Here is a 24,459-nt window from a genome sequence, read left to right on the forward strand (position 1 = left end):
TCATCTGACCAATCAGTAGAGTAGACCAATCACAACAGACTGGGCCATCTGACCAATCAGTAGAGTAGACCAATCACAACAATCACAACAGACTGGACCATCTGACCAATCAGTAGAGTAAACCAATCACAACAGACTGGACCATCTGACCAATCAGTAGAGTAAACCAATCACAACAAACTGGGCCATCTGACCAATCAGTAGAGTAGACCAATCACAACAAACTGGGCCATCTGACCAATCAGTAGAGTAGACCAATCACAACAATCACAACAGACTGGACCATCTGACCAATCAGTAGAGTAGACCAATCACAACAGACTGGGCCATCTGACCAATCAGTAGAGTAAACCAATCACAACAAACTGGGCCATCTGACCAATCAGTAGAGTAGACCAATCACAACAGACTGGGTCATCTGACCAATCAGTAGAGTAGACCAATCACAACAGACTGGGTCATCTGACCAATCAGTAGAGTAGACCAATCACAACAAACTGGGTCATCTGACCAATCAGTAGAGTAGACCAATCACAACAGACTGGGTCATCTGACCAATCAGTAGAGTAGACCAATCACAACAGACTGGGCCATCTGACCAATCAGTAGAGTAGACCAATCACAACAGACTGGGTCATCTGACCAATCAGTAGAGTAGACCAATCACAACAGACTGGGTCATCTGACCAATCAGTAGAGTAGACCAATCACAACAGACTGGGCCATCTGACCAATCAGTAGAGTAGACCAATCACAACAGACTGGGCCATCTGACCAATCAGAGCAGAGTAGACCAATCACAACAAACTGGGTCATCTGACCAATCAGTAGAGTAGACCAATCACAACAAACTGGACCGTCTGACCAATCAGTAGAGTAAACCAATCACAACAGACTGGACCGTCTGACCAATCAGTAGAGTAAACCAATCACAACAGACTGGGTCATCTGACCAATCAGTAGAGTAGACCAATCACAACAAACTGGGCCATCTGACCAATCAGTAGAGTAGACCAATCACAACAGACTGGGTCATCTGACCAATCAGTAGAGTAGACCAATCACAACAGACTGGGTCATCTGACCAATCAGTAGAGTAAACCAATCACAACAGACTGGGCCATCTGACCAATCAGTAGAGTAGACCAATCACAACAAACTGGGCCATCTGACCAATCAGTAGAGTAGACCAATCACAACAGACTGGGCCATCTGACCAATCAGAGCAGAGTAGACCAATCACAACAGACTGGGTCATCTGACCAATCAGTAGAGTAGACCAATCACAACAAACTGGACCGTCTGACCAATCAGTAGAGTAAACCAATCACAACAGACTGGGTCATCTGACCAATCAGTAGAGTAGACCAATCACAACAAACTGGGCCATCTGACCAATCAGTAGAGTAGACCAATCACAACAGACTGGGTCATCTGACCAATCAGTAGAGTAGACCAATCACAACAGACTGGGTCATCTGACCAATCAGTAGAGTAAACCAATCACAACAGACTGGGCCATCTGACCAATCAGTAGAGTAGACCAATCACAACAAACTGGGCCATCTGACCAATCAGTAGAGTAGACCAATCACAACAGACTGGGCCATCTGACCAATCAGTAGAGTAGACCAATCACAACAGACTGGGCCATCTGACCAATCAGTAGAGTAGACCAATCACAACAGACTGGGCCATCTGACCAATCAGTAGAGTAAACCAATCACAACAGACTGGGCCATCTGACCAATCAGTAGAGTAAACCAATCACAACAGACTGGGTCATCTGACCAATCAGAGCAGAGTAGACCAATCACAACAGACTGGGCCATCTGACCAATCAGAGCAGATTAGACCAATCACAACAGACTGGACCATCTGACCAATCAGAGCAGATTAGACCAATCACAACAGACTGGGCCATCTGACCAATCAGAGCAGATTAGACCAATCACAACCATTTGACGAATCATCATGAGCATCATATTAATGAGAAAATGAGTGTTGTTGGACCTTGGATGCATGTAAATCTATTGTCGGAGACCTGCAACGCAAACTCAGGAATCTTTAAGAGCACAATAAGGGCACTTTAAAACTGTTGTGCATGGAAGACAGAAAATCCCGAGCATGAGTATGACAGAATGTTTTTTCATTAGTATTTTTGGCTGCACTACCCCCATCAGTTCAGCGGTTATATATCCATCCCCACTATCCCTTTGCACATGTTGACTTTGTCATCACATCACGGCCGGGATAATCCATACGGTCTTCCCAGTAGAGGCATTCTGGGCTGGAAATAGTCTATTTTGAGAGCAGAGGTATGAAAAGGTCAGGTCAGGCTGGTATTTAATGACTGCAGTATCCTGCTTTAAAGAGACTGGAGCATAAAGGCGTGAGTCTGGTGTGAGTTTTCAGAGGTGAGTTTCCGTCCAGGATATCAGTGCGCTTGTGTTTGGAGTCGGGAGGCAAATGCCAGCCCCTATCCGTCCTGTCACTTAAGCCCCAGTGCTACAGCGCAGATAAACCTCCCCTTCACTACATTTCATTTTGCCACCCTCAATTTCCCCCAACCCCTCATTCTTTCTGTCCCTTTCAGTCGCTCGCGCAGCCGTGTCGAGGTTTAGCGGCTCTTGCGGCTTTGGGAAATATAATCTCTCCCTGGGTCAGAGGTCAGATGGTGAGCTCAAAAGGCCACATATTAAAGGCAGTGGAACTGATAGAGATGAGGAGGTACGGATCAGAAATTATCAGGTGTAGTGGAGAAAGGGAAATAAACTGTTAAAGTTAAATGGAGGAGTTACTGCGATCACAAGTAAGTGATTTTACTGTTGGGGAGAGCGGATTGAGATTGTGTAGCATTCGGCTCACTCGACGACACATGGGGCTTGTTAATCTAATGGACCCTCACTCTCAGAGCACAAAATCATCTTCAAAGCCATCTTTTTATTTAATAGTCATGTTACAGGAACCGTGGGCTCTCTCTCTGTCTGTATATTGTTTCCCACTGCAATGCTCATATCCAGCATAAAGAGGACAAATCAATCTGGAGGAAAATGAGCGACCGAGGAGACAAATGACAGTACATGAATGCTTCAGAGACGAAGCACTGATGGGAAATGTCTCACCTGTGAGACTCCGAGGAAACCACCACCACCCGAGCCGGAGCCGAGCGCCGCAGGACGTCCTGCAGGAGCTGGACCAGGTAGAAGTGGCCCAGGTGGCAGATCTGGAAGGTGGACTCCAGCCCGTCCTCCGTCAAACTCCAGGGCTGCGTGCAGACAGCTGCGTTACACACCAGGATGTGCAGCGGCCTACAGATAGAGAGAGAGAGAGAGAGAGAGAGAGAGAGAGAGAGAGAGAGAGAGAGAGAGAGAGAGAGAGAGAGAGAGAGAGAGAGAGAGAGAGAGAGAGAGAGAGAGAGAGAGAGAGAGAGAGAATACAGTCAAGCTCAGTGAGAGAAAGGAACACGCGTTAGTAAAAGCAAAACCACAGAAGCAAAATAAAAACAGAAAACTCAAGGGAAACCATAAACCACACCAAAGCAAAAAACAAACAATAAAAACAAACCATAAACAACCTCAAAGAAAAAAACAATAAAACCTAAATAAAACAAAACCAAGCAACACCCCAAAAAAAACTAACTAAATCAAAACAACATCAAAGAAACAATAAAACTAAACCAAACCAAAAAATCCTCAACTAAACTAAATTATAAACAAACCCATAAACAACACCAAAACAAAAACGAAACAATAAAACTAAAAAACTAAAACTAAAACAAAACAAAAACACCAAAACAAAACCAATCAACACAAAAAACCAAAAAGAACATCAAAGAAAAAAAAGCATTGCTAGCATTATGTTAACATGATTAGCATTTAGCTAGCATTATGCTAACACGATTAGCATGTAGCTAGCATGATGCTAACACGATTAGCATTTTGCTAGCATGATTATAACACGATTAACATGTTGCTAGCATAATGCGAACACGATTAGCATGATTTTAACATGATGTTAAAACAATTAGCATGTTGCTAGCATCAATGCTAACATGATTAGCATGTTCTAACCCTAAGCTAATCACTATTAGCATTTAGCTATTCACTGCTAGCATGTGTAGCATGTTGAAAGTCCAGTTTGCTAGCATGAGCCAAAAGACCCAACCCCCATGTCTCTATGATGTTCTGATGCAGAGATATAGGTCTTGGTAAACGGTTGCTAGGGTACTCTGTTTGGTTGCTATAGAGTGGCTTGGCAGCATCCAATGATGATACTGCTTGTCAGTATGAATGATACAAACCAACCCCCATGTCTCTATGATGTTCTGAGGCAGAGATATAGGTCTTGGTATACGGTTGCTAGGGTACTCTGTTTGGTTGCTATGGAGTGGCTTGGCAGCATCCAATGATGATACTGCTTGTCAGTATGAATGATATAAACCAACCCCCATGTCTCTATGATGTTCTGAGGCAGAGATATAGGTCTTGGTATACGGTTGCTAGGGTACTCTGTTTGGTTGCTATGGAGTGGCTTGGCAGCATCCAATGATGATACTGCTTGTCAGTATGAATGATATAAACCAACCCCCATGCCTCTGTGACATTCAGATGTGAAGATATCCCTCTGTGGATTTGTGTTGCTAAGGTGCTTGATAATGGTTGCTAGGGCGTGGCTAGGAAGTGTTGAAGGGGATTTGTGATTGGCTGTTGATGCCCCGAGTTAAACAAACCCACCCTCATGTTTCTATGACACTTCTATCCAAAGAGATCCCTTTGATGTTTTTTAATGGAAGTCAATGGGATCAGTTGCTAGGGAGCTCTAAATGGTTGCTAGGGCGTGGCTTCATAGGTTGACAATCATCCTGAGATAGTGATTGGCTGTCTGAGTAAATTGAGCCCACCCCCTTGTCTCTGAGACACTGTGAGCCAGAGCTGTGGTCAATACAAAATCCCTATGCAATTTCCCATTGTAAGAGAAACGCATGAGTTTTATGGGACGTCCCTCCCCATTATAAGTCAATGGGGCAAATGTGAGGAATTTTGGGCAGCTCTAGCGCCCCAGGGGTACAACTTATACCCCATTGAGATGTGTCATCTTACAGGGCCTGTCAGCCTCTTCAAATGTGGTGACACACGAGTTTCTCCGAAATCCTCGCTCGGAGCTATGAGGGGTCAAAGTTTTCGCAATGTTAAATCCCATTGACTTTTCGGCTACTTTTTCCCCCCTGGGGCGAACATCGCACCCCCGATCCCTTAGAAAAGATATAGCACACCATTCCCGTATAAGTCGCATGATTTGATGCCTCATTCGTGGGTCTGTGACAAAAAATGTGGGAGGAGAAGCGCGCCGAAAAAGCGTCCGGAAGAATAATAATAATCCATTCCTGGGTGAGATAGTGATAGATTTGCTCCGCAAGCACCACTAAAAACTAAAAGCTAAAACAAAACCATAAACAATACCAAAAAAACTAACAAAACAAAAATAAATAAACCAACTAAAACTAAACAAAACACTAAACAACACCAAATCAAGGGCCTGTACCATGAAGCCGGTTTAGCTGCTAGCCAGATATGTTTAAGCTTAGTTTGTGCCAATCCTGGGTTTAAGGTGCCATTACAGTGGTTTGGCTTTTAGCTGTGTTCATCGCCATAGTAACTTACTCTCCACAGCTAACCTGCTCCAGGACAGGTTATGTTCTGGATAATAGATCTCAAACTGAAATTAGACCAATCAGCTGTGAGCAAAGTGACACGCCTCTGATGCAATAAAGCCACGCCCCCTGTTTCTACTCCACATTAAAGGTCACTCCATAGCAAATGGTTTTTAAAGACTAAAGTGTCTGGCTTTTAACAATGCTTATTATAATAATAATAATAATAATAATAATAATAATAATAATTTTGAATGACTTCGATATCATTTAAGTAATTAGTATACCCTTAATCAATTACACACGTATCATTTTAGTTAATCAATCATTAAAAGGCACATAGTTAAAATTAATATAAATAGCCTAAAGGTCATACAAATAAGCTTTAAAATCAACAAATAAAGCTTTAAAAAATGACTACATGTGAGCATAAATGTTCAATTCTCTCTATATATCAACTAAACTAACTTCATAACTTTTACTTGCATTGACGTAGAAGATTTTTCTTAAAGTTGTCCTTTACAGCTCTTGTGTAAATTTGTTTCAATTCTTAGTATTTTTCAATCATGTATATTCTGCAGAAGAGTGAAGTGAATCTCAGTTTGACTGATCCAGAGCGTGTGATTGGCTGTTCACTGCTGATGTCACAGCTAAACTCCTAAACTCAGGATCAGAGCCTGAGCTGACAGAGAAAGCTGATGATCAGCATCATCGGACCAACAAAGCCTGAATAGATTGGTTTGGTTTGGTCAACTCAAAACTAATCCTGTAACCCTGAGTTTATTAAACTACCATCATGGTACAGGCCCCAAAACTAACATAAATAACAACAAACTAAAACAATAAAAACAAAACAAACCAAAACTAAATTAACCACAAACAACACCAACAAAACAAAAAACAGAACAACATCAAAGAAAAAACTAAATAAAAGTAAACCAAAACAAACTAAAGCAAAACCAAAAAAATCCTCAACTAAACCAACTACAACTAAATTATAAACAAACCCATAAACAACACCAAAACAAAAACAAACTAAACCAACTTAAACTAAACAAAACTATAAACAAAGCAAAACACTAAACAACACCAAACCAAAACAATAAAAACAAACCAAAATAAACCATAAAGAACTCCAAAACAAAAACTAAAAACAAACTAAATCAAAACAATAACATCAAAACAAAACAAATAAACTAACTAAAACTAAACTAAACTATAAACAAAACAAAACCATACAAAACACCAAAACAAAAACAAACAACCGAAAAACAAAACAATAAAACAAAAAAAAACTAAAAGCTAAAACAAAACCATAAACAACACCACAAAAAAAACTAAACCAACTAAAACGAAACAAAACTATAAACAAAACAAAACACTAAACAACACCAAATCAAAACAATAAAAACAAAACAAACCAAACCTAAATTAACCATAAACAACACCAAAACAAAAACATCAGAACAAAAACTAAAAACGAACTAAATCAAAACAATAAAAACAAAACAAATAAACTAATTAAAACTAAACAAAACTATAAACAAAACAAAACCATACACAACACCAAAACAAAAACCAAAACTGAACTACAAAAACCTCCCAAACAAAATCAAAGTGCCGATGAAACTCATGTCTCTGGATTCTGGGATGGGCGGAGCTTCAAGCGCTCCAGCCCCAGGTCAGTGTGGGCAGAGGGACGTCCATCCACCCGCGCGGGACAGGACACATTTCTGGAAGTCCAGGCCAGATCTTTTCTTTGACAGAGTCGCTCCAGTGGTCCCGAAACCACGGCCATACAGCAGAATAATCTGAATCCACCCCACCAATTTTTAATTTCTTCCATTAGAATTAATTACGAAGCCCACAGGCAATTTGTGTACTTCATATTTAATACTGCCTGCACTATTAATTAAAAACTGGTTGCTGGAAAATTAATGGAGGAATTGTTATGCCCCTGCTTTAATGAGTCTTCTCTATGACATTAAAAAAAGTACACTTCACATTTCCCTTCAGGTTCCATGTGGAAAGCAGCGTGCAGCAGTGCATCATGGGAAACGTGCGGAGGCCACGGATACACACGCGTGCTTCATGACAAACTCACACTAGCAGCACATTCAGCTCCAGCTGACCTTTAGCAGACCCAAGAACAACACAATAACTACACACATCTGAGAAAACACCATGACAACACACCATTACATCTAATAAACACAACATTATGTAAACGGTTTATAATAATACAATATAAGGAATTATATAATATAATGAAAAATATAATATAATATAATATAATGAATATAATATAATGAATATAATATAATATAATGAATATAATATAATATATAATAAAATGAATATAATATATAATATAATATAATATAATATAATATAATATAATATAATATAATATAATATAATATAATATAATATAATATAATATAATATAATATAATATAATATAATATAATTAATATAATATAATATAATATAATATAATATAATATAATATAATATAATATAATATAATATAATATATTATGAATAATATAATATAACATAATATAATATATAATAAAATGAATATAATATATAATATAATAAATATAATATAATTAATATAATATAATATAATATAATATAATATAATATAATATAATATAATATAATATAATATATTATGAATAATATAATATAATATAATATAATTAATATAATATAATTAATATAATATAATATAATATAATATAATATAATATAATATAATATAATATAATATAATATAATATAATATAATATAATATAATATAATTAATATAATATAATTAATATAATATAATATAATATAATATAATGAATATAATATAATGAATATAATATAATATAATGAATATAATATAATATATAATAAAATGAATATAATATATAATATAATAAATATAATATAATTAATATAATATAATATAATATAATATAATATAATATAATTAATATAATATAATATAATATAATATAATATAATATAATATAATATAATATAATATAATTAATATAATATAATATAATATAATATAATATAATATAATATAATATAATATAATATAATATATTATGAATAATATAATATAACATAATATAATATATAATAAAATGAATATAATATATAATATAATAAATATAATATAATTAATATAATATAATATAATATAATATAATATAATTAATATAATATAATATAATATAATATAATATAATATAATATAATATAATATAATATAATATAATATAATATAATATAATAATATATTATGAATAATATAATATAACATAATATAATATATAATAAAATGAATATAATATATAATATAATAAATATAATATAATTAATATAATATAATATAATATAATATAATATAATATAATATAATATAATATAATATAATATATTATGAATAATATAATATAATATAATATAATTAATATAATATAATTAATATAATATAATATAATATAATATAATATAATATAATATAATATAATATAATATAATATATAATATAATATATTATGAATAATATAATATAACATAATATAATATATAATAAAATGAATATAATATATAATATAATAAATATAATATAATTAATATAATATAATTAATATAATATAATTAATATAATATAATTAATATAATATAATATAATATAATATAATATAATATAATATAATATAATATAATTAATATAATATAATATAATATAATATAATATAATATAATATAATATAATATAATATAATATAATATAATATAATATAATATAATATATAATATAATATAATTAATAATATAATATATAATATAATTAATATAATATATAATATAATTAATATAAAATAATATAATTAATATAATGAATAATATAATGAATAATATAATATAATTCATATAATATAATATAATATATAATAAAACAACATAATGTAAGCAGTTTATAATAGTATAATATAATGAATATAATATAATGAATATAATATAATATAATTAATATAATATAATATATAATAAAACAATGTAAGCAGTTTATAATAATATATTATAAAGAATATAATATAATATGATGAATATAATATAATATAATATAATATAATATAATATAATATAATATAATATAATATAATATAATATAATATAATATATAATAAAACAAAACATAATGTAAGCAGTTTATAATAATATAACATAATGAATATAATATAATATATAATAAAATGAATATAATATATAATATTATAAATATAATATAATATAATATAATTAATATAATATAATATAATATATAATAAAATGAATATAATATATAATATAATAAATATAATATAATATAATATAATATAATTAATATAATATAATATAATATAATATAATATAATATAATATAATATAATATAATATAATATAATATAATATAATATAATATAATTAATATAATATAATTAATATAATATAATATAATATAATATAATATATATAATATAATATAATATAATATAATATAATATAATATAATATAATATAATATAAATTATAATATAATATAATATAATATAATATAATATAATATAATATAATATAATATAATATAATATAATGTAATATAATATAATATAATATAATATAATATAATATAATATAATATAATATAATATAATAATGTACACCTGGGGTGGTAATGCGGATGCAATATCATATGTATTAATATAATATATGAATAAAAATGGTAAAACAAGAAATATATAATGAAAATAAATATGTAATACATTTTATAATATTTTTAACCCTTTTCAATATATTTAAATATCTTTCATATTTTTAATCTTATTATTTTTATTGTTTTTTATATAATATAATATAAATGTAATGTATATCTAATAATATGTCACATATGCAGGGGATATAAAAAGTCTACACGTCCCTATTAAAACAGCTGTTTTTTGCGTGGTAAAAAAATAAAGATAAATCTTATCAGAACTTTGGCACCTTTCATGTAAAAAAAATTACAACCCATGCAATGCCACTGAAAACCAAAGAGACATTTCAGAGAGAATAAAGATCGTAGAACAACTGCATAAGTGTGCACCCTTATCTGAAGCACCTTTGAGTTTATTACATCTCTGTTTGAAAGGAGTCTGTCTGTCACTTTTCTTAGCAAAAACGTTCCAGATGTGTTAAATTATGAGGGTGTCTCCAGTACACAGCCTTTTTCAGGTCCCCACAGGTCCACTATAGGATTCAGGTCTGGGCCCAAACATTCATCTCTCTTTGCTGAAGCTATTCTGTTAGTTGATTTAGATGTGCATTTCGATTATGGTCATGCTGAAAGGTGTAAGTTCTCTTGATTTTCAGCTTTCTATCAGATGCCAGAAGGTTCTGTGCTAAAACTGACTGGAACTTGGACCACCGTCCCAGCTGAAGAAAAGCGTGACGTCTCAATGCTTCAGTGTGTGTGTACGCTGTTCTTTTGCTGAGGTGCTGCTGCTGCTCCAAACACACCTTTTACAACTTTGGCCAGAATGTTCAAGCACATTTTGGACCATATTGAACCACTTAATTGGCTTCATTTCATTTACATGTTAATCTGCACAAGTCTAAAATGCAAAGAATTCGCTGTATGCCTGATCAGACTTGGGCAAACCTCATCTCCGTCAATAAAACACACGCGAGCGCTCGGCACACATCAGGTTTGCCCAAAGGGCACCAATATGCTCCGAGACCCAAGAGAGGCGTTCACCTCCCGCTGGAGAACACGACCCGCTGGAAACATCTGCGGAGGAAACAGATCTACTCTCCACATCTGACTGACAATCTCACAGTCATGGGCACAGAGCCTGGCACACACACACACACAGATCTCTCTGGGACTTAATGAAGCGTGGACTCAAAAAGAGGGAGTGATTGTACCTGCGAGAGAACACCATTAAACTTTATGACTTTCACGCTTGTGTTTGAAAGCGTGTAATGGAAGAGGAACATGTCTGTGGTCGCTCGTGAGCAGCTGATAACGGATCCCATGGGCCGTACGGACACCCATTCCTTAACATCAAACTCATCATCTGTTTGAATACATCAAATAATTGTTGGATTACATGATTATTATTATTTTGCCTACTTTATCTTTCACCAGGCAAAATATAGCTCTAATTGCACAATATTGTGGTGTCATTTCTGTCCATTATGGTAGTGGTTTTGTAAGATTACAAATGTATTAATATGTTTGGAATATATTGTGGTACAGTTTAAGGTAAAGATTGACTACATTCTAACATGATCAAGTTAATCAGCCCATGGGTTGGAGACATTAAGTCTTTTGTCTTTATGCACTTCCTGACCATTTAGCAAAACAAGCGCAGAGCACAATATCGTTTGGTTGATTGGGATTAGGATTGGTGATACTCTATCTGGGCGGGTTTTCCCAAAACCTGTATCTTCCCGGCCAGCTCCTGTTCTCTTCATTGTAAGTAAAATGAGCACCATTTGTCTTTAATGGCTCTTGGAGCCCCCGGGTGATTGAATTATCATCTATGCATTTGAATGACACTGTTATGCTGATTGAATCAGGACGGGTAACACCGTTTTGTCTGAGGTGTGTCCTTTTACCTATACAATTACCTACACAACATATGCATTCCTTTGTTTTAATGTCTCCTCCCCTGCTGTATAATCCCTCCCCCTAAAATGTAGATAAAATACAATTTACAACTTCTTTAGTTAGACTGTTTTCGGACGACCTGCAGCACAGAGAGTTCTCATTAAAAGAATAACTTCTGTTTGACGATCCCGAAGTCTCCTGGTTTTCACTTCTGAGTTTCCTACACTTTAGAAGAGAAAAGTTCACAACAGTTTTTAACCGGTGGGTTGTAATGCTAAACGCAGGTATATTATTAGCTACACTTTTGCTAGTTGGACCCTTTTTTGCCTTCAGGAAACCAGTTTGAGATGATTTGAGCGTTGTGACATGGGCCGTTATCCTGCTGGAAGTAGCCATCAGAAGATGGTACACTGTGGTCATAAAGGGATGGATATGGTCAGCAACAATACTCATGCAGGCTTCGGTGTTCAAACAATGCTCCATTGGTACTAAAGGGCCCAAAGTGTGGCAATAAAATATCCTCCACACCATTATGTAGCGGTTCACACCGGACGCGAATGACGTGAATAAATCGTGCTATTCGCGCAAAGTTGGACGCTTGAACATTTTGAGTTTCCTCGCTTCATTTGCGCGTGACTTTCACTTCACAACAGACGCGAATTCGCCTCATGGGAGGAGCTTCTGCCAGCGGCTCGTCTCGAAATGGCTGACATGGGCTGTGTTTACATGTCTTTTTTGTTAAAATACTACTGTTAATGTGTGACAAAACATAGTTTTAAGACTTTTTCAGGCGATAATGTAGTTGTTTAAAGCTCAAATCTGTGGTTTATTTATAAAGAGAGCTCCTATTTGAACATTTTATCTGGCGTTTTAGGAGTTGTGAGCTCCAGGCGATCACCGGGCGCTCGGTGCTCATTAACCCCGGTGAGAGCAGCCTTTCCTCGGCCAGTCCTTCTGACGTCTGCCTCTGGCTCTGATGTCCTGTGGTGTCTCAAGATATAATTCGTCTTGTGTCGATGTAAAGGCCGATCTTTGGTCTCATGGATCTTCTAGCCTACTAGCAGTGACTTAGAATGTTTGACTGAATTGTTTGCTTTATTTCATGTACAGCTTCTTATACCATTTACTTATACTTTTGTATTATTGATCAAACATAAACTAACATTTAACAAAAAGAGACTGGGTTGTGTTTCATGTCATTTCATCTTATTACAGTGATAATCATATGCACACTTGTCTGAACCAGATATTAATATATGATTAATATAAACCAGATTTTCTCCTCATTGTTGTCACTACTAAAGCAAGCTCCTGATTGGATAACGCGGCACGAATATCCACCAAAGTTTAGATTTTTCAACTCGGGCGATTCGCGCCGTTCGCGCATTCACGCGAATCGCGCCAGAGAATGTCTATTCGCGTCTTTGCATTGACTTAACATGTAAATCACTTGCGCGAATCGTGTCATTCGCGTCCGGTGTGAACGCACCATAACACCAGCAGCAGCCGAACCACTGATACAAGACAGGACGGATCCATGATTTCATGCTGGTTACGCCAAATTCAGACCCTACCATCTGAATGTCACAGCGGTAATTGAGACTCATCAGACCAGGCAACGTTTTTCCAGTCTTCTATTGTCCAATTTTGGTGATTCCTTGCGAATTGTGATCATTAAGCAAACGCCTTTATCCAAAAGGACTTACAAATGAGGAGAGCAATAGAAGCAATCAAACCAACAATAAGGCAACAATATGTAAGTGCTGTGACAAGTCCCAGTTAGTCTAGTACAGTACACATAGCAAGTTTTTCTTCTAATAATTAAATAGAATAGAAATGAATAGTAAGTGTTAGCATTAACAGGTCAATCATTGACGAAAAAGATGCATCTTTAGCGGTTCCTTGAAAATGGCTAAAGACTGAGCAGCTCGGGTTGAGTTTGGCAGGTCATTCCTCCAGCAGGGAATGTCCAGGTAAAGGTCAGTGTAAGCGATTTTGTGCCTTTTTGGGATGGCACCACAAGATGCTGTTCACTTGCAGAACGCAAGCTTCTGGAGGGCACATAAGTCAAAGGTATAGAGGTGCAGAGCCAGCGGTCACTCTGTAGTGCCTTGAATTTGATGCGAGCGTCAACTGGCAACCAGTGGAAATTGATGAAGAGAGGTGTGACGTGCGCTCGCTTCGGTTCATTAAAGACCACTCTTGTTCCGGCATTCTGGATCCGTTGCAGAGGTTTGACAGTTCATGCTGGAAGGCCTGTCATGAGCGCATTACAATAGTCCAGTCTGGATAGAGCAAGAGTTTGGACAAAGAGTTGAGTAGCTCCGATAGGAAGGGCCTGATCCTCCTAATGTTGTATAGGGCAAATCCACAGTACCGGGCCGTTCTAGCAATGTGGTCTGTGAAGTTCAACTGATCATCAATCACAACTCCACGGTTCTTGGCTGTCCTGGAAGGCGTTATGGTTGACGAACCTAGCTTAATGGAGAAGGCAAAGACCACAAGAAGTTCTGTCTGGTCCTTCATTCAGCAAGAAATGTCTGTCAAGCAGGCCTACCATCGGATCATCTGGTTGAAATGAGAAGTAGAGTTGAGTGTCATCAGCATAGCAGTGATAGGAAAAGCCATGCTTGTGAATGACAGATCCATGTGATGACAAGTAGATGGAGAAGAGAAGCGGTCCCAGCACTGAGCCCTGAGGCACTCCAGTAGCAAGATGTTAGACACCTCGTCCCTCCATGACACCCTGAAGGACCTGAGAGGTAAGACTTCAACCATTGGAGTGCGGTTCCTGAGATGCCTTTCGTCCTGAGGGTTGACAGGAGGATCTGATGGTTAACTGTGTCAAAAGCAGCAGACAAATCCAGCATGAGTACTGAGGATCTGGAAGCTGCTCTTGCCGGTCTCAGAGGTTCAATAACAGAGAGCAGGGCAGTCTCAGTTGAGTGGCCGCTTTTGAAACCAGACTGATTCTTGTCCAGGAGGCTGTCCTGTGCTAGAAAGGTAGAGACTTGGTTGAACACGACTGGCTCAAGTGTCTTAGCAATGAATGGAAGAAGGGATACCGGTCTGTAGCTTTCTACAGTGCTGGATTTAGAGTGGGTTTCTTAAGCAGTGGGGTTACCCGAGCCTGCTAGAATGCTGTTGGAAAAGTGCCAGTGTGAAGAGAGGTGTTGATAATGTGAGTGAGTGCAGGTACAAATGAAGAAGAAATGGCTTGAAGGAGATAAGTGGGGATAGGATCAAGCAGACAGGGAGTAGGGTGATTGGAAAAGATGAGTTTGAGAGCAGAGAGGATGGTAGAGTGTGTGTGTGTGTGTGTGTGTGTGTGTGTTGGTTTTATGTGTGAAGAATGTGGCCAAGACGTCAGCTGTTAAGAGTTGATGAAGGAGGGGGAGGAGAAGAAGAGAATGTGCAAAAGTCAGAGGAATTGTCGATTTTGTTTTTGTATTATGACGTTTTAGCAGTGGAGACATTAGCAGAAAAGGAAGAGAGGAGTGACTTATACAAACTAAGGTCAGTGGGATCTTAGGATTTGCACCGCTTTGCAGCCCTGAATTTACAGCGACACTCGTGGAGAACACTGGCCACATTATTGTAGCCTTAGTTTCCTGTTCTTATCTAACAGGAGCGGCCCTGGTGTGGTCTTCTGCTGCTGTAGCTCATCTGCTTCATGGTTCAACGTGTTCAGAGATGCTGACAGATTGCCTTCCTAGCAGCTCAAACTTCTCCTCTGACATCTTGCATCAACAAGTAGTTTTTGCCCATAGAACTGCCGCTCACTGGATATTTTTTCTCTCTCCCGGACCATTCTCTGCAAACCCTAGGGATGGTTATGTGTGAAAATCCCAATAGATCAGCAGTTTCTGAAACACCTAGACCAGCCCATCTGGCACCTTCAAAAATCTCCTTTCTTCCCCCTTCTGAAGCTCAGTGGGAACTTGTCTTGACCATGCCTACATGCCTAAATGCACAGAGTTGCTGCCATGTGATTGGCTGATCAGATATTTGCATTAACGAGCAGTTGAACAGGTGTAAATAATAAACCTAATTAGTAATATTTGTTAAAAATTACACTCAAATAAAAAAATCAGTCGGTCGGATGGAGGGATGGAATGATAGATGGATGGATGGATGGAATGATAGATGGATGGATGGATGGAATGATAGATGGATGGATGGATGGATGGAATGATAGATGGATGGATGGATGGAATGATAGATGGATGGATGGATGGATGGATGGATGGATGGACGATAGATGGATGAACGGATGGATGGATGGACGGAGGGACGGATGGGCAAACAAACCACTCTTGAACCAGTAAACCAATGATTGGCTGATCAAATATTGCATTAACGAGCAGTTGAACAGGTGTAAATAATAAACCTAATTAGTAATATTTTTAAAATATTACAATCAAATAAAATAAAAAAATCGGTCGGTCGGATGGATGGATGGATGGATGGATGGACGGACGGATTGGCAAACAAACTCAAATTAAAAATCGGTCGGTCGGTCGGACGGATGGATGGAATGATGGATGGATGGGCAAACAAACAACTCTTGGACCAGTAAACCAAGTGTCAATTACCAATAAACCACATAGCAACCACGTAGCAACACTAGCACTGTGTTAGCAAGTTTTATGCAGACCACAAGCACACTCACATTGTCTTCAGAAAAACAAACAAACAGACAAAAAGAACATCAAGCTCTTCTGTTGAGCCAAAAACAACAACAGATAGCGGCCCCTGATGATGCAACGGAGGTATTTTAAGATATCATACAGCTCTTCGTAGGAAGGAAACATTTCTTAAACAAAATCTCTCCCTCCTAAAATGTAATTTCTCTGGTCGATTTGCAAATGGGCCTCTGTGGGAAGCAGCGTTGTTGTTTGCATGATAATCCTTCTGTTGTGCCCGATGATTTAACAACTGCGGCTCGCACACACTCGTTCTGAGACGCCCCCCCGCCAGGCGTGTCTTCATAAGCAAAAAGCTAACAAATGGTTTTAATAGCTAAGCCCACATAATGTAAAAACTCCCTTTAAACTTATTAATGCGATCAGGGGGGTCTTCCACAAATGTGCAATTTACGTGTCAGGGCGAGCGGGGGCGGTAACGACCGAACCGGGAGGAATAACGCTCCATACTTACTTTAAAGAACCCCCAGTGCACGACCTTTGACCTGAGAATAATCTCTGCCCATAAAAGAATGATTGCTTTTGTCTCCCTCCACTCCGACCGGCCGTCATTAAGGGGCTGCATTTATGGGCCGCCGTGAAAATGTGTGGCTAACAGAGAGAAGCTTTAAAATAGACAGACACACATAAACGGCACCCACAAACATGCGGCCATTAGCAGAGCCACGGCGGACCGCGATAATTCTGTGGAGACGCGGATAACACACACACACACACAGGCTATCCTCACAGCGCTAAGATTTTATAGGCAATGAGATGTTAAATATAAATGATGTACATCTATGGGTCTCTTTGTTTTGAAGCCTTTGCTGCACACACTGTTAAAAATAAAGGTTCTTTATTGGCTCTGATGGTTGCATGAAGAACCTTTAGCGTCCGAGGAATATTTCAATTTCACAAAAGGTTTTTAATAGTGGAAAAGGGTTTCTTAAGATTATTAAAATGTTCTTCACACAAAGAATATAAAATGCTTCTTTTGAGAAAGGATCACAATTTTTTGACCAGAGTAGACCAATCACAACAGACTGGGCCATCTGACCAATCACAACAGACTGGGCCATCTGACCAATCAGAGCAGAGTCGACCAATCACAACAGACTGGGCCATCTGACCAATCACAACAGACTGGGCCATCTGACCAATCACAACAGACTGGGCCATCTGACCAATCAGAGCAGAGTCGACCAATCACAACAGACTGGGCCATCTGACCAATCACAACAGACTGGGCCATCTGACCAATCACAACAGACTGGGCCATCTGACCAATCACAACAGACTGGGCCATCTGACCAATCACAACAGACTGGGCCATCTGACCAATCACAACAGACTGGGCCATCTGACCAATCACAACAGACTGGGCCATCTGACCAATCACAACAGACTGGGCAATCTGACCAATCACAACAGTGTAGACCAATCACAACAGACTGGGCAATCTGACCAATCACAACAGACTGGGCAATCTGACCAATCACAACAGAGTAGACCAATCACAACAGACTGGGCCATCTGACCAATCACAACAGACTGGGCCATCTGACCAATCACAACAGACTGGGCCATCTGACCAATCACAACAGACTGGGCAATCTGACCAATCACAACAGTGTAGACCAATCACAACAGACTGGGCAATCTGACCAATCACAACAGACTGGGCAATCTGACCAATCACAACAGACTGGGCCATCTGACCAATCAGAGCAAAGTCAACCAATCACAACAGACTGGGCCATCTGACCAATCACAACAGACTGGGAAATCTGACCAATCACAACAGTGTAGACCAATCACAACAGACTGGGCTGTCTGACCAATCAGAGCATAGTAGACCAATCACAACAGACTGGGCCATCTGACCAATCAAAACAGACTGGGAAATCTGACCAATCACAACAGTGTAGACCAATCACAACAGACTGGGCCATCTGACCAATCAGAGCTGAGTAGACCAATCACAACAGACTGGGCCATCTGACCAATCAGAGCAAAGTCAACCAATCACAACAGACTGGGCCATCTGACCAATCACAACAGACTGGGAAATCTGACCAATCACAACAGTGTAGACCAATCACAACAGACTGGGCTGTCTGACCAATCAGAGCATAGTAGACCAATCACAACAGACTGGGCCATCTGACCAATCAAAACAGACTGGGAAATCTGACCAATCACAACAGTGTAGACCAATCACAACAGACTGGGCCATCTGACCAATCAGAGCTGAGTAGACCAATCACAACAGACTGGGCCATCTGACCAATCAGAGCAGAGTAGACCAATCACAACAGACTGGGCCATCTGACCAATCAGAGCAGAGTAGACCAATCACAACAGACTGGGCCATCTGACCAATCAGAGCTGAGTAGACCAATCACAACAGACTGGGCCATCTGACCAATCAGAGCTGAGTAGACCAATCACAACAGACTGGGCCGTCTGACCAATCAGAGCAGAGCAATCACAACAGACTGGGCCGTCTGACCAATCAGAGCAGAGCAATCACACAACATACAGGTGCTGGTCATATAATTAGAATATCATCAAAAAGTTGATTTATTTCACTGATTCCATTCAAAAAGTGAAACTTGTATATTATATTCATTCATTACACACAGACTGATATATTTCAAAAATGTATTTATTTTCATTTTGATGATTATAACTGACAACTAAGGAAAATCCCAAATTTAGTATCTCAGAAAATTAGAATATTGTGAAAAGGTTCAGTATTGAAGACACCTGGAGCCACACTCTAATCAGCTGATGAACTCAAAACACCTGCAAAGGCCTTTAAATGGTCTCTCAGTCTAGTTCTGTAGGCGACACAATCATGGGGAAGAAGCTGACCTGACAGCTGTCCAAAAGACGACCTTTGACCCCTTACACAAGGAGGACAAGACACAAAAGGTCATTGCAAAAGAGGCTGGCTGTTCTCAGAGCTCTGTGTCCAAGCACATTAATAGAGAGGCGAAGGGAAGGAAAAAGATGTGGTAGAAAAAAGTGTACAAGCAATAGGGATAACCGCACCCTGGAGACGATTGAGAAACAAAACCCATTCAAAAATGTGGAGGAGATTCACAAAGAGTGGACTGGAGCTGGAGTCAGTGCTTCAAGAACCACTACACACAGACGTATGCAAGACATGGGTTTCAGCTGTCGCACTCTTGACCAACAGACAGCGTCAGAAGCGTCTCGTCTGGGCTAAAGACAGAAAGGGCTGGACTGCTGCTGAGTGGTCCAAAGTTATGTTCTCTGATGAAAGTAAATTTTGCATTTCCTTTGGAAATCAGGGTCCCAGAGTCTGGAGGAAGAGAGGAGAGGCACACAATCCACACTGCTTGAGGTCCAGTGTAAAGTTTCCACAGTCAGTGATGGTTTGGGGTGCCATGTCATGCGCTGGTGTTGGTCTGCTGTGTTTTCTGAGGTCCAAGGTCAACGCAGCCGTATACCAGGAAGTTTTAGAGCACCTCATGCTTCCTGCTGCTGACCAACTTTATGGAGATGCAGATTTAATTTACCAACAGGACTGGGACCAGCACACAGAGCCACAGCAACCAGTGCCTGCTTTAAGGACCATGGTATCCCTGTTCTTAATTGGCCAGCAAACTCGCCTGACCTTAACCCCATAGAAAATCTATGGGCTATTGTGAAGAGGAAGATGCGATATGCAGAAGAGCTGAAGGCCACTATCAGAGCAACCTGGGCTCATAACACCTGAGCAGAGCCACAGACTGATCTCCTCACGCCGCATCACTGCAGTAATTCAGGCTAAACCAGCCCCAATTGAGTATTGAGTGCTGGACATGCTCACATGTTTATACTTTTCAGTTGGCCAAGATTTCTAAAAACCCTTTCTTTGTATTGGTCTTAAGTAATATTCTAATTTTCTGAGATACTGAATTTGGGATTTTCCTTAGTTGTCAGTTATAATCATCAAAATTAAAAAAAAATAAACATTTGAAATATATCAGACTGTGTGTAATGAATGAATATAATATACAAGTTTCACTTTTTGAATGGAATTAGTGAAATAAATCAACTTTTTGATGATATTCTAATTATATGACCAGCACCTGTATTTTGTAAGAGAAAATGTGATGATGACCATTAAAACACATCATCAGAGTCTGTGAAAAGATTTCGAAACAAAATTAGGAGTTTTAAAATATCCCTGAGGGGCATAATAGGGGCACTTTAATTAATAATGTATAAACTTCCTCTAGAACACATTTTAAATCATTAAAAAAATACATCTAGTCATAAAAGTTATATTTAAAATATTTCTAAAAACACTTTATTTTCATAAAAATGATAGTTGTCCCTTAATTGTGAGCTCAATTGATTGTCCCAATGAGCAGTTGCTGCAGTGAGGGATGGGATGTACCGCAGTGAGCTCTTCTCAGAGACTCAAATAACTGGAACATAACCAGTTTTGGTGAGAATATTTGCATTTTTTGTTGCATATCTGTGGCGTTTTATTGCATTGCTCTCGGTTTGAACACCTCGAGTCAGGAATTTGTCCACAAGCAATCAATACAAAGTGAAATGAAACATCATAGGCGATCAACTTCACTTCACAGCAGACGCAGTTCCACACGGCAGAAGCTGAGGAGAACAAAGGAAAGAGGAGCCGTGCCCACCTGAACATACCGAGGGCGAAGAACAAAGAGAACACGAGTGAGAGAAAAGGAAAATAAATGAGCGCGCGAGCGGGGCAATGCAGGCGGGGGGGGGGGTTTACAATCGGCTACAAAGGAAAAGACAGGGCACAAAAAAAGTGTCTCTAGCAGCTGTGATTGAATTAAGCTCCAGTGGCAGAGTGAGCCGGCAGACATCTCGACGGAAACAGAAACAGGGAGGCGTGGCGTAGTCTCACCAGCTGCCTTCTGCCATTCACACCTGAGCACCTCTCCATCCTGATGAGAATTAATCTACTCCACCTCCTCCGGGACACACACACACACACACACACACCCTGGGAATAGCTAATGAAGAAATACAACCTTGGCAAGGGGGAGAGAGGATATTCATCCATTCATTCACTCACTCGCTCGCCCGGGTATGATCACGGTGGTCTGGGTTAGCATGAGGAGTGTGTGAAAGTGTGCACTGGATCGCAGACGAGGTCATCAGAGGTCAAACACATTTAGCTATTTTTCATACGCAGGATTAGGGATCTGGTCAAAGCTCCATAAACTCTGTGGAAACGGAGCGGTTCAAAGCGCCAGGGAGAAAGCGCTCTCACTGACTTTGGGTCACTGGGCCAAATAAATGCTCTGGGTCCCAAACTAATAGGTTAATCTCTCTCTCTTATTAAAGGCTAACAGCTTCCATTATGATCAGATGTGTTTGAAAGGCTGAGGCACAGAGAAGGGAGAGATCTGCACAAGCCTCCGGACGGTCACTTTAACCAACAGGCCATGACACACGAGGGAAACGCAAACACACACACACACAGCAATACTAGCCCTACACAAATATGAATGAAAACAGACCCAGAACAACTCGAAGCTATGCTTGGCTCTGCTCCAAAACCCTTCTGAGAGACAACCTGTCAACAAAACTAAATCACAAAAAGCAACGCGAAACAAACAGGGCAAAACAATACAAAAGCAAAACAGACAAAACAAAGCAAAAGAAACGAAAACATCAAAATAAAACAAAAGCAAAACAAAACAGAAAAACAAGACAAAACAGAACAGAACTGAACAAAAACACAACAAAAAGCAAAACAAAACATTGAAATAAAAAACGAAAAGCAAAACAGAGCAAAATAGAATAGAACAAAATATCAAAAACAGAAGCCAAAGTAACAACACAAAGGGTAAAACAAACTAAATAAAAAACTTAACAAAACACAAAAAGCAAAGCAAAACAATACAAAAAACTAAATATTACAAAAGCAAAACAGACAAAACTAAAACAAAGCAGAAGAAAACATCAGAAAAACAAAACGAAAAGCAAAACAGAACAAGCAAAGTAAAGCAAAAGACAAAACAGAACAAAAAACAGAACAAAGCAAAAAAAACATTCAAATAAAACAAAAAAAGCAAAAACAGAACCCAAACTAATATAAAACAAAACAAAACAAAACAAAAAGCAAAAACAAAAACACAAAACTAAAACAGAAAGCAATACAACACAAAAAACAAAACTAACAAAAAACACAAAAGCAACGCAAAACATATCAAAATAAAACACAAAAAACAAAACAGGACAAAGTATAACAAAACAAAAGAAAACATATAAAGATAAAATAAAGCCAAACAAGACAGAACAAACAAGGTAAAACCAACTTGACAAAACAGAAAAAACAATACAACACAAAAGCAAAGCAAAACAAAATATTAGAACAAAATAAAGCAAAAACAGAACAGGCAAAGTAACATAACACAAAGGCAACACAAACTAAACAAACAACTAAACAAAGCACAAAAAGCAAAACAAACAAAACTAAAACAAAGCAAAATAAAACCTATTAAAACAAAACAAAAAGCAAAACAAGACAAAAAATAAAAACAGAACAAAGCAACACAAAGCAAAACAAACAAAAAACACAAAAGCAAAGCAAAACAGGACAAAGTATAACAAAACAAAGCAAAAAACAGAACCCAAAGTAATACAACACAAGTTGTATTATATTGTAAAACAAAGCAAACCCAAAACACACGCGGTTGGGCTATTTCTCCAGCAGCAGAGGGTCATTTCATAACCACAAACACAATACACTGACTGCTGATATTAAACACTACCTGCTGTACAACACAGCCCAAACACACACACACGCGGTTAGGCTATTTCTCCAGCAGCAGAGGGTCATTTCATAACCACAAACACAATACACTGACTGCTGATATTAAACACTACCTGCTGTACAACACAGCCCAAACACACACACACACACGTGCGGTTTCATGCCTGTATGAATATTGCATTGTTAGCTTAGCATCATGCTAACAGCAAACTCTACTAGAGTCAGTTAAATTGAGCTGCCATGTGTGCTAACCGGGTTCTGGAACAGAGCCCAACACACACACACACACACACACACACACACACACACACACACATCTTTCTCAGGGTCACTTCTGTAAACAGCGCTCAGAGATCCTGTAATCAGGAGCCACAGTCGCTCAGTTTGCACCTTCTAGCATGTGTGAGAATAAGTGTGTAAGAGTTGCCCTGACTGAGGGGCTTTGGCTGGGGGACGGGGTCACCTCAGGGCTCTGGCTGCTGACCCAGCTGAAGCTGATGCCCCGGGGCCGGCCAGGGGCCAGATGAGTCCTGCAGCCCCTCGAGGGCCCACACACACACCTCTAATACTGCAACTCACTAAATATGGACTGAGGGCTGATGGGACGGCGAAGGTCGAGGCGGGACTGCAAGTGGATTTATGAACACGGAGAGCATGAGCAGAAGTGGGAAAACAGCCGGATTCAAA

General features: G+C 38.0%; 1 protein-coding gene across 3 annotated transcripts in view; it reads right to left on the reverse strand.

Moving 5' to 3' along the window:
- Positions 1-24,459, reverse strand: part of wwox (WW domain containing oxidoreductase) — a 377,066-nt gene that overhangs the window by 226,440 nt on the left and 126,167 nt on the right. For all 3 annotated transcript variants that reach the window (XM_079809852.1, XM_079809853.1, XM_079809854.1), the window contains exon 7: positions 3,126-3,311. In XM_079809852.1, the coding sequence (XP_079665978.1) occupies positions 3,126-3,311 (186 nt within the window). The remainder of the gene's footprint in view (positions 1-3,125; positions 3,312-24,459) is intronic.

The sequence above is a fragment of the Gobio gobio genome (genome assembly GCF_949357685.1).
Source record: "Gobio gobio genome assembly, chromosome: 25".
Classification (NCBI taxonomy): domain Eukaryota; kingdom Metazoa; phylum Chordata; class Actinopteri; order Cypriniformes; family Gobionidae; genus Gobio; species Gobio gobio.